Source organism: Phytophthora infestans, genomic scaffold (assembly GCF_000142945.1).
Source record: "Phytophthora infestans T30-4 supercont1.68 genomic scaffold, whole genome shotgun sequence".
Classification (NCBI taxonomy): Eukaryota; Oomycota; class Peronosporomycetes; order Peronosporales; family Peronosporaceae; genus Phytophthora; species Phytophthora infestans.
Window position 1 is genome coordinate 335322 of NW_003303691.1, and position 12904 is coordinate 348225.

The window sequence follows — 12904 nt, forward strand, 5'->3', positions numbered from 1 at the left end:
GCACATCATGTGCCGAAGCGCCACCATGGCGTGCGACAGCGTCGCCAGGCGCTGGGCGCCTCCCACTAGAGTGGGGAGCGATGAGGTCAGTAGTTGAGCTCAGGCTCTGACCAGTGGCTGCAGCAGCCAGCTCGTACGTATGAGCGGTGCTCGCAGCGGGAGCAGGAGGTGGAGAGACCTCGTAGTGTTAGGGACATGGTCCCGAAGGAAGCAGGTGCTTCGTGTTGTGCTGAACAAGGTTCAGGCACAAGCGTCTCGATAGACGCATAGTTGTTTTGAAACAACTTGCTCGATGAGCATGATCCAAATGTGGATGCGTTGTAACAGCGAAAGTGGTGTCCCGCACGGGGATCGAACCACTGGCCTTTGGCTTGACAGGCCGGAGCTCTACCATTGAGCTACAAGGGCGTGACGTACGGATGCCCGTACGTCAGTCCGAGAACGGACTACTCATGGTATGAGAGGGCTGCGCCCGGGTGGATTTGAACCACCGACCTGTGGCTTTCAAAGCCAGCGCTCGACCACTGAGCTGAAAGGGCGTTGCCCTTAAGCTTGTCCATTCAAGGACAACAGTTCATGGAACGAGAGGGCTGTGCCCTGGTGGGCTCGAACCACCGACCTGTGGCTCTCTAAGCCAACGCTCAATCATTGAGCTAAAAGGGTGTTGCCCTTAAGCTTGTCCAAGCGTGAACAATCGTTCATGGAACGAGAGGGCTGTGCCCTAGTGGGTTTGAACCACGGACCTATCGCTTGTGAAGCGAGTGTTCAACCGCTGAGCTGTTGTCGACGACTCGAATGAGTCAAGAGCATTGCTCTAAGCGGTTTGCAGCTCTTGGAGTAGGCGCGGAGCGCGAGCGTAGGTCTGAGACCGCTTGAGAGCAAGATGCGCGCTGCGCTTGGAGCATTGGGCCGTGGGCCGACGACGAGAAGTTGGGCATCAACGATGCGTAGGCGTTTGTGAGCTCACGGAGCTGTACAACGCTGGTGTGAGGTGTAGTAACCTCCGCCGTCTTAACAAGACGTGACCTCGCTGAGGAGAGTTTCGAGAACGGAATGTTCTCATCTTAGTGGGGGAGAGTGTAACGGGGTTACATGGTGTGGAGCACACAGGGGTACGAAGTACCCGGAGAGTTAACAAACTCTCAGTACATAGGTTGGAGAGTTAACAAGGTCTCTCAGTACGTTGGCTGAAAGCCACACGTTATGCATTTGATTAGGTTTAACTATGCTAGATAGTTAAAGAGATACATTTACCCCTAGGCGGCTTGGCCGCAATAATAGTAAATAAAACACTTCTGGTTTTGAAGCATAAAAGTTAAGGTGTTAACTTTGAGCCCTGGTCTTGGGCTGTAAGTGTCCTTCGGATAAGGAACTTAGTATCAGTGACTCTTTGAGTCGAACGTCTTCCTCTGACGCTAAAGCTACGGCAGCCCCGCTGCACCCTGCGCGAGAACGAACGCACCAACGCGACACCCATGCAAGAGGAAAAGGATGCACGAAAACGACGTCAGACCAAGCGCAGGAAGAAACGATACGACTTGAACAAAGAGCTGAAGGCCCTCAGCGTACACCAAGACGAGCCAGACGTCACAGAAGCGACGGAAGTTCCGCCTCATCGTATTGAAGATCAGGAGGAGAAGACGGAAGAGTCCGATCCTTCGGTACATCAGCGCCGTTTTGCAGCTCAGATGGAGGCAGCGTATCAAGCGGGAGCTACCGAGGTGGCGTCATTGGCAGTGCTTTTAATACCCCCAGCTCCTGTTCAAGAAGCGATTTCAGTGTCAGCTGCGCAACGAGCTCGCGAAAGACGAGCTGACAGAACATTGTCTCAGAAAGAACTTGAACGTACCAGCGATGCAGAGAGAGCTCGCACGAGACGAGCTAATGTGTCACTCTCTCAGCGTGACCGTGCTCGAAAGAAAGACGCTGAACGCAAGCGCGCCCGTAGAGCTCAAATGCGCGAACAGCAGCTTAACGAGCGACGCGAGCAAGAGAGAGCCCGACTACTAGAAAGACGTGCTGGTTTGAGCCAGCAAGACCGCGACTGCGAACGAGAGATCAATACTCTGTCTCGCGCTGTCAATCGACAGTTGCTGAATGAAAACGATCTCTCCGCACTTCGGGCTACTAACAGGGAGCAGCACGCCACACACAGAGCGGAGCAGTCTGAACATGAACGGGAAGCCGACCGGGAGCTACATCGTCAACAGGAAGCAAATCGACGTTCTCGCCAGACAGCGGAAGAACGCCAGCAAGAACTCGAGCGGGTGCGCACTCGACGCCAATGCATCCGACATGGGCACGCTCTTATATCCCTCGATAACTTCGATGCGTCCATGATAACGGGTGACGACGTGGTGAGCGGCCGGCACAAGCTTCCGGCTACAACCGTTTGTCCGATCTGCAATGCTTGGAAGTGGCCTGGCGAGTCTGCGATATCATGCTGTCTGGCAGGCAGGGTAAAGCTACCTCCACTGCACCCCGCGCCACCAAAGCTGCTTCAGCTGTACGGAGATCCCGAGTTCCGCCGTCAAATCCGTGCCTACAACCAAGCTTTTGCTTTTACGTCGATTAGTGCTTCTTGCTCAAACCGATCGTTTCAAAATGTGCATCAAGACGAGAGCGTTGCAGGTACACACGGGGTGTACACATATCGCATTCAAGGGGCTATGGGGCACTATCTAGGGTCCCTCCTTCCCCACATAGACCGTCGGACAGGCGCACGGGTATCTCCGAAGTTTGCGCAGATCTACATTGTGGATCCAGACATGCAACGCCGCGCGGAGCGACGTCTTGGTATGTTCGCGGATCTGGATCGTGTTGCACTACTAGACATCGAGAAAATGATGGCAGAGCACAACCCATTAGCGCAACGGTTCCTCCACTTTGGGCAGCAAGTGCGCCAACACAACACGGAGGCTCCAGTAGACTTGGTGTTCCGTCTGCATGACAGCTCCTCGCGACCGAGGACACATAACCGCCCCACTGTGTCTGAAGTGGCTGCAACTCTCATTGAAGATGGCAACCTGGCTCAGCCTCGGGATCTACTACTCTTTACACGCGATCAAAGACTGATACGTTTGAACGAGACTCACGCCGATTACGATCCACTCCAATACCCGCTTCTCCTTCCATATGGAGAGAAGGGCTGGACCTACACAGACGAGTTCGCGAATGGTGCTGAGTATCGAAAAAAGAAGGCGATGTCGCTTCGTGAACACGTCGAGTTCCGCCTCCACCAGAAAGCGGATGATCAGTCCGCTCTCCACCAAGGTGGGCGTCTATTTCAGCAGTGGTGTGTAGATCAGCGTGCAAAATGTGAGCAAGAACAGCTTCGCTGGGTGGCCGACAATCAGAAAACACTACGCGCCGATCAATACAGGGGTGTTCAAGACGCTTTGCTCAACGAAGATACTTTGGCTCTGGCGGAAGGAGAAGTACTGCTGTCAGAATATGACCGGGCCCAGAACAGATTGGTGCATCCAGACCGGGACGGAGGCGGCAGAGGACGACCTACCCACTTTCTTAACCAGGTTGGCAAGCGTATCATACTACCGGCTTCACACCTGGGTAGCCCGCGGTCCATGTACAAGTCGTATCAAGATTCGATGGCAATTGTTCGGGAGTATGGACGGCCCGATGGCTTCCTGACGGAAACGTGCAACCCCAAATGGGACGAGATTCTTGAAGCGATACCTTCCAATATCCAGACAGCTCAAGATCGACCAGACAATCGGGCTCGCGTGTGGCAGCAGAAACTACAAGCGACGCTTGACGATTTAAACCAAGGCGTTCTGGGGCGAGTGCGCGCGCGGATTTACGTTGTCGAGTTTCAAAAACGAGGGCTCCCCCACGCTCACGTACTGATTATTTTGGCTGACGAAGACAAACCTCGAACCCGCGAGATCGTAGACAAGATGGTATGCGCTGAGATCCCAGATAAGGATACAAACCCTCAGCTGTATGAGACGGTCATGTCGTGCATGCTCCATGGTCCATGCGGGCCTGCAAACCCTTTTTTGCGCGTGTATGAAGGACGGCAAGTGCACCAAAGGATATTCGAAGCCCTTAGCAGAAGTTACACAAGCCAATGCCAATGGATATCCAGTCTACAGACGACGTCGACGGCAACAAGGTGTTCTAAAGTTCAAAGGCAGAGAATACGACAATGCTACGATCAACCAGTGGGTTGTACCGTACAACCCGTACTTATCCCAGAAGTACAACTGCCACATCAATGTGGAAGTGTGCACGGATATAACTGCGGTTAAATACCTGTACAAGTATGTGTACAAAGGACCCGACATGGCTATACTCACTGTGGAAGAAGTCCGAGGAGGGCAGCAGAGTGCGCGTCGAGAACCAAATGAGATTCTACGTTTCTTGAGCGCCCGGTACATTTCTCCGGTGGAAGCTTGCATGCGCCTGCTCGATTTCACGATTCAGGGGGAAACCCATGCGGTGACACAGCTGACGGTTCATCTCGAGTCAGGGCAGACGGTTTGCTTCCGCGAAACGGAAAACCCGGAGGCGGTTTTGGAACGTACTAGTCACACGATGCTGCCCAGATTCTTTGAGTTGTGTGCGAGTGAAGTGCCCGAGAATTATATTGCCAGAACGATGTTGTATCAGGACATCCCTAAAGAGTTCTGCTGGAAAGCCCGGAGAAAGGGCAACCGAAAAGGTGGGTTCGCAGGAAACAGTATCAAGCTGCGGTTGGTCGCATGATTCATGTGTCTCCTCAAGACATGGAGCGGTTCTATCTTCGGCTACTGCTCTGTCAGCGTAGAGGTCCAACGTCGTTTGAAGACTTGAGAACGGTTAACGGGATTGTCTGCCCCACATTCCAAATTGCGGTGCGGGAGGCTGGCTACTTGGAGAATGATAACGAGTGGGTTTCGTGTTTGAGGGAACGGCTGAGCTCCAAATGCCGTATCAACTACACCAGCTCTTCGTCACCATTCTGGTGTATTCAGCTCCAGCAAATGTTGGTGTTCTATGGGATCGGTTCTTCGCGGATCTTTCCCAAGACTTCGCACGCAAACATCAGGCTTTGATGGACCCCTTCAAGTCGGCGTTGATCGAATTTGAAACGCTGATGAGCATTCAAGAGCTACTTGAAGCGAACGGGTATGCGGTAGGAGACTTCGACGAGCTTCCTCAGTTGGGGTCGTTCCCAACATTGATTCGGGAATCGCTTCGCCAAAACGGCTTACTTCGACGTGAGCTTACTGGATACGATGCGTCAGCTTTGGAGGCGATTGTAAATACAGAAGACCAGCTGAACGAAGGACAGCGAGTGGTTTACGACCAAATTGTTGAAGCGGCTGAATGCCCGGAGGAAGGCAAGAAACTATTTTTTGTCGATGGCCCGGGTGGTACTGGAAAATTTACACTGCTTCGAAACATACTGGCCAAAGTCAGACTCTCGGGGAAAGTCGCCATCGCTGTGGCGTCTAGCGGCATTGCCTCGCTCTTACTTATGGGAGGTAGGACAGCTCATTCTACATTCAAGGTCCCATTGAAATTAAACGAGAGCTCGACGTGCGGTATCAGGAAGAACTCCCATATTCAGGAGCTGATCAAGCATGCAAGTTTGATTATTTGGGACGAAGCACCTATGGCCCATCGCCACGCATTCGAGGCAGTAGACAGAACACTACGGGACATACTTGATAACGATACCGATCCTTTTGGCCGGAAAGTGTTTTTACTTTCGGGAGATTTCCGCCAAATTCTCCCGGCCGTAAAGAGTGGAACACCCGTCGAGACGATTGACGCTTGCCTCAAGTCGTCTAGGCTGTGGCCCCAATTCCAGACGTTCCGTCTCACGGAAAACATGCGAGTGCGCACTGATACTGCAGACACTGCTGAGGAAATGGCTGTGTTCTCCGAGTTTCTGCTGCAAGTCGGGGAGGGAAGGCATGATGTAACTCCTTCCCTAGGAAGCGATTACATGAAGATCCCGCGCGATATGCTGATTGAGAATCCACCTGTGCCTGAGGATGAGGACCAGCAAATTCGTCCTGGTGTTATTCCAAGAGGCATGGATCGGATCATCGACGAGATGTATGGCGAGATTAACAACCCCGAAGTTGCTACCGATGAGTATTTCGCTAACCGTACGATCCTCACGACCACGAACGCAATCGTGCACCGCATCAATGAAGCGGTGACCGATCGATTAACTGGACAGGCGCGAGAATACATGTCTTCCGATTCTGTACAAGACGACGGTGATGGCAATTTCTTCGAGCAGGAGGTACTCCACTCGATGAATATCAGTGGAATGCCGCCCCACAAGCTGACCCTGAAGGTAGGAATGCCTATCATGATGATGCGGAACCTGAATCCAGATCGAGGGCTGTGCAACGGAACACGGCTTCGAATTGTGGCCCTCAAGCCACATGTCATCCACGCCACAATCATGACAGGTGAGCGACAAGGGCAACATGTGTTGATTCCCCGCATTGTTTTCATCAGTGACGAAGACATTCGGAGCTTTCCGTTTCATTTGAGACGCAAGCAGTTTCCTGTCCAACCGGCCTTTGCGATGACGATTAACAAGACGCAAGGACAAACGGTGCAGCACTTGGAGCTGTATCTTGCTACGCCTTGCTTCTCCCACGGGCAGCTGTACGTTGCGATGTTGCGAGTTACTTCAAGATCAAGATTCAAGGCGCTGGTCGAGTACCCAAAGCTGGAGGAGGAGGACGGGGTCTACGCCCATAACTTTGTATACAGGCAGATCTTTGGTTGAGAGTAGGAATGTTCAATTTCATATGCATTTAATACATCACGTTTACATAAATCATGTTTACGCCGGAGCGTAGCGAAGGCGGGAGCCCATTTCCCCTTGGACTAAAACCTGCCACCTCCGCCGCGTAGCGGCGGCGAACGGCTAGTCCTAAAGTATCAAGGCTAGCACGGTGTCCGTCCGTCCGTCACACGAAACGCTCAGATTTTTTAGCCTTCCCATTGGCTGCCGAGCGGAGCGAAGGCGGCTTCGATTGGTTAAAACTGAATTATGTAGCTTACATCAGTAAATTCATGTGGTTCACAGAGCACATATGGAGATTTGCACAAGACTATCCATTATCCGTATTCACTATTTTAATAATGCATGTTGCTTTTAATATTTAAGTGTTAAACAGACAGAGCTACTTATTCTCAAATGAAACAGCCCCTAAAGACGCTTCCTATGCTGCAAGGTGCTTAGCGTACACGTAGGAATGCGTGTTTTTGATTCCATACTATAATATACGTAATACTTTGTGTTCTTAATAGTTTCTGCAAGCTACAATGATATAAATAAAAGCTGTTTTGTTGTAGAAATATTAAGAGAATTTCTTACTGTGAGGTAGCTGACTGAGCTACTTCACGTACAACAGAAGCTGGCCGTAAGAACAACGCTTTGTTAATAAGCGTTGTCACTTGATCCACAAAGATAGATACTGTAGTTTTAGATTGAACAAAATGAACTCATATGTGTTACTGCTGTAAACCATTGTTTTCTAAGAGTTGTTTAGACAGCAAAATCCGATACTACTTAACTGGCGGACGTGTCCTCGACAGAGGCGTACGATACGATTTTAAATGGAGCTGCAAGACAACAACAAAACACGAGAGGTGTGAATTATAGTTGGTTAAGTAGACCCCATAAAGAAACGTTAATAAACTTGGAGGTCCAATAATCCTGAAATCATCGTTAAATTATCAAATAGAAAACACTACCGTCAACAGCAACAGCAGCAAGGCGTCTTGCGACACAATATTCAAATGCTTCAATCATAACTGGCACAGATTCGAGTGCTAATTCTGAATCAGCACAAAATGAACGCTACATACATTAAAAATAGAACAATTTGAATATTTTTAGCTTTCATTGAGTTTGATATGAAAAGTGAGCAATCTTTAGTTACGTACAAGCTGAAATAGGTAGTACAAGCAGGTAAGTAGAGCAAGTTGGACAGGCCATTACTATCGTTTGTGCTGATGTGAGCTAAGTTTCATAGCGGCTCAGAAATGGCACGAGATATCGAGCACGACGCTAAACGAAACATATTGTGAAGCGTTTGTATAAATGTTATTTGAAGTGCTGGTGGTTTTGGGTGGAAGATGAAGATACAGTTATTGCCAGCAATAAAATAGAAATTGCATCGAGAATCTTGATTCAAGATCATTAGAATAATTATTTCTTAAGTTAGGTAAGCATCAAGCTGACCCAAATTAATGAAATTAAAAAGAATCGATTTAGGTGCACATGGGCTCAACGTTTGTTTCAATAGTTATCCCGCCGAAGCGTAGCGGAGGTGGGAAGGCCAAAGCAAGTTGAACTAAACCTAAATTACCGCCGCGTAGCGGCGGCGCTCGGCTAGTCATTATCAGCCGGAGGAAGTACAGTACATGTACTTCCCGCGGTTGGAATCCCCTAAATAGAAATACGGGGGCCGTCTCCCGACGCTATGACAACAGAGGAGATTGTCTAAGCACATTTTATGCATAAGCGCAGTAGTGGTTCTCATGGAGCTCTTGTAAAATCATTTTACACAAAATGGCATGACCTCGGGTACATCAACTACTGTATCACCAACACTTTATCCTTAACAGCTCTGTTCCACTGGGTGTTTTACGGTGTGGCGGCAGTTGAACACGCACACACGGACACACTACGTTACTACTACTCACTATCTTCTTCGTCTTCAATCTCCTCGTTTCGCCCCAAAGCCGATAAATAACACTCAATAGCCTCATCGAGTCGCCCACGCTCGTGCATAATTCGCCCCAGCATCGCCACACCTCCTCCAGACGGTTGTAGCTTTAAGCTCGTCATGCATGCCTCCTCTGCAGCCGCCGGTTGACCGACCATCAATCGGCACTCCGCCAGCAGATACCACAGCGTCGCGTTCGAGCGCTCGATGCCGGTAGCACGCGACAACTCCAGAATGGCAGCCATGTACTCCTTCTGCTCCATGAAAGACTTTCCCGTTCGAATGGCTCGCGACACTGCAGCGTGCGCCTTCTCGTACCGAGCCACACGCACTTTGGCCTTTTGCAACTCTCTCTGTGCCTTTTGCGATCTCTTAACAGCCTCGCTGTACATATCCAGTAGATCTGGCAGCTCCTTTTGGTGCTGAAGAACAAGAGCTTCCAGGTCTGAGATCTGGCGCATCATCTCTTGGTCGCTCTTGGTCAATTTGTAGTTGGCAGTTGTTCGGGCCTTTTTATTTGCCTCAAGACTGGCAGCGTCGATTCCTGCGATTGCCTCCTTCTTTGCCCGAAGTTTTGCAGTCAGGTCTTTTTTCCCTCGGTTGGATGCAGCAAGAAGTTTCGCGAGCGACTCGTCTTCGTCGTTGCTAAAGTAGTCGTCGACGCTGCAAAACGAACTGTCGCTACCCATTAAAGCCCGCGTCTCCTTGAATCCGTCATTGTCAGAGATAGACGACGTACGCGATGACTTGGCTCCACCACTATTTTGAGACGATAGCTTTCTACCATCATCGCTTCCCTTCCGCTCTCGTAAAATCTCGTCGCTGTCTCGGAAACTAGCATCGGGCCTGCCACGCTGGAACGGCGGTACCATTTTACGAACACTCAGCGTTTCACTACGGGCCTTAGTGTCGCGTCTGCGCCGACTCGATGGCTCAGCATTGCGTCTTCGCTCACCTGAATACGCTTGCGGGGCAGCTTTGCGTCTGCTCACTCCTCTGGTTGACTCCTCTTCACTATCTTCCTCGATCATGGGCTTCAGACTGGTCTTCTGCATCGCTGCTTTTGCAGGCTTCGGGTTTAGATACTTCTGCGTGATGGCCGAAACTTCAAAGCTTTTAACACTGCTGGAGGAGGCGCTGAAGTCCAGATGCTCCTTCTTCTCCATCGATTCACGATGAGCGCTATTCTCTCCTGGCCGACGCACCGCTTTCTTCTTGTTCACTGCATCGCTACGTGCCTTGGCTGCCGAGTCTTCGTGGTCGGATCCTGCTAGGCTGAAAATGGAGAAAGTCGAATCAGCAAATGCACTTGGCTTCTCTTTCTCCTCCTTGCGGCGCTGCGGCTTGGGCTTTGGTGGAGGCGCTTGGGGCTTTATTTCATCGTTCGCATTCAAAGCAGCGTACAGGTTACTCAGGGTTGACGACGTAGTGCGGCACGTAGATGACGTGTCTGCACGTGTCTTGCCACTCGCTCGCTTAACGAGGCTGGGCACGGGGCTACGCATCTGTTCATGCTTTCGGTTCCTACTCGGCTCCATGGTTGGCATTCGACGCCGCTCTTTCTGTCCTGGTGAGTCGCGTGAAGATCTTACACGTGGAGCGCCATCGAACAGATCTCGCTCGTGCAGAGCTCTGTCACGTCGCTCTCTCTCACGAGGATCCCTTTCACGTCGTTCCCTCTCACGGGGGTCACGTGGGTCCCTTCGAGGATCTCTTTCTCGCGGATCTCTTGCACGGGGGTCTCTGTTCCGTCGATCTCTCTCGCGTGGATCTCTTTCTCGAGGATCTCTTTCTCTTGGGTCTCGCGTCCGTCGTTCCTTCTCCCGTAAGTCTCTTTCGCGCGGGTCTCTCTCGCGTGGGTCTCTGTTTCGTCGCTCCTTGTCACGTGGACCATGAAATAAGTCTCTTGGGTGCAAATCTCCCTCTCGAGATGGTCGGTCACGTGAAGATTTACCACGCGAGGAAACCACTTCTCGTGGATCTCTTCCGTGAGGAGACCTTGCGGCACGGGGAGACTTTGCCCGAGGAGACCTCATGCGGCGATCGCGCGTTGCGTGCATGGTACGTGGCTCTGCATCCCGTCGCATGGCCCGTCGAGGCTCCTCATAGTCGTCATCTCCGTTCCACGTTCTGTTATCTCTTCGAGCCTCTTCCAAAGTTTTTCTCGGCCCACCGCCGGGGCTCCGCATTCGCTGCCCATATTCACGTTCATCCTTCGCTTCGAGTGTGTGTCGTCGCGGTTTGTCGTCAGGCAAGTCGCGACGAGGTGGAGGCGCAAGTCCTCTCGCAATACTGCGGCACTGTGGGTAGCACTTGTCGCACACTCGCTGCGGCACTTTAGACAGCGAGGTGGGCACTATGACCTTGTTCCTGGAGTGTTTACCACAGACCGAGAGTCCGCAGTGGCGGCAGTGGTGTCGTTTGTTCATGAGCGAGAACTCGGTGCTGCAGAGGCCGCATCGGTCCTCGACTTGCCAGCGTTTGGGTTTAAATTGGGCCATGGCACTGTTGCCGCGTGGAGCTGCGGCGGCTCGCGGCGGCGCCTGCGGTTGTGGCATGCGTTGTGCAAGGCACTCGGTAGGATAGTCCGTCCCTGAGCAGCTACGAAATTGTCTGCTTGTCGGTCGGGCCTCTGTCTCCTTCTCTATGCTGCTCTGCTCCACCCTCCGTTCGTCCGTCCGTCGCCACGTCCGTCCGTTCGCTGCTTCCCGCCGACTAGCGAGCGAACTGACTGTGATTCCCCCGAGACAAACTTTAGCTTCGAGTGACGATGGCAAAGCTGAGCTGTATGTACAGGCTGTACCGTACAGTGTACGGTTCACACGACGCTCGACACGAAGAGGAAAGACAGGCGGGCGGAGAGCTTCGAGAAGATGCGCAGGGAACAGACCCAAACTGCGACTCAAATTGCCTGGCGGCTCCAGTGGAGCTGCTTCAGCCCCGCTCTTTGTCTACGAGGCTATTAACACCACATGCTTATTGCCACAGACTGCTGTCGGGAGTTATTAATAAGAGGTTACGGTCCCAATATGTTGCGGGGTCAATCACTGGATGGTACCAGGTGGCGATGGTGTCACTGGGAAGGCGCTGCAACACCGGAGCCTTTGGTCGCGGGCTCACACTGCAACTTGCAGTGCCGTGAGGCCTGCAGTGCAAGCCTCACGGTACCGGTACATGTATCGGTATCGAATGCTGGTCCGACCATTCCATACGAGTGCCGTCATCGCCGTAGCCCCTCCTTTGCCTCAAGCAGCATCTGGTTTGTCATCGTGTGCGACACATTCTTGAATACTTTTATGATTGCACACCAATAGTTTTACAAAGTAATGTTGTGTTTCTGCATAAATATTTTAAGAAATATTAATACTTTTACAGTAGCTACAGTAATACTAGACGCTCACTGCATGTACCTTAGTACTAGGTGTAGATTCTATTTTTAGGACTTGAAAAAGTCGCATACTTGTACTTCAGTATTAAACAAGCTCAAAAGTACCATCGTGGTTATTGCACCTACCGGAAAAGTTGCATCAACAAGTTTAATTGTCGTACCGTAAGCCCACATTCTTTTTATATCATAAGCTTATGCTGTGAATGATGTCCTCCAGCGAGAGCCATCCTGTACTGTATTGTACTTGAAGAAGTGCAAGAGAAAACGGAGGGTGGAGACGTGTATGTAAACGATATCTTAATAGACATTGCATGTAGACCTCACAACGATCCGTTTCGGTCTAGCTAGCCGAATATTTTGCTGCGAAACAACCTCGTCTTTGAGATCCCGCCGTAGATTGTTTTTGAGCACTTTGAATCCTTTATTTTTTATTTCCGACTTCTTTCGCTAAAAGCTCAAAAATAAACTGGGAGGCTGTTGCCTTTCGTGAGCGACGGTCGTCTCCAGAAGTGAAAAGAATAAGATCTACAATTGGTCGAAAACATGTTGCTTTTTTCGACAAAATCAAAGTAAGCAAAAGATTCTTTTTTTACATGTAGAGTGCGAATTATATCCATTTTTTTTTACCGTAACTGTATCCATAAAAAAAAATACATTAAAAAAATCTCCATTTGCCTACAAACGTATCCGTATGGACGCCTTCCTAAAGCGCCAGCTGTTCGCGCAGGACGTGGTGGTTCTTCCAGGCCAGCCGACGGATCATAGCGATGATGGGGTCACTCATAAGGAATCCTCGCTCGTGGAG

At 50.9% G+C, this 12904-nt stretch overlaps 1 protein-coding gene across 1 annotated transcript; it reads right to left on the reverse strand.

The window, feature by feature from the left end:
* Positions 1-8680: 8680 nt before the first annotated feature.
* PITG_18062 (uncharacterized protein) lies at positions 8681-11212 on the reverse strand (the record flags this gene model as incomplete). The annotated part of the gene is made up of 3 exons (XM_002997647.1): positions 8681-9593; positions 9675-10616; positions 10710-11212. 3 exons carry the CDS (start codon positions 11210-11212, stop codon positions 8681-8683), a joined length of 2358 nt encoding a protein of 785 aa, XP_002997693.1.
* Between the last annotated feature and the right edge of the window lie 1692 nt (positions 11213-12904).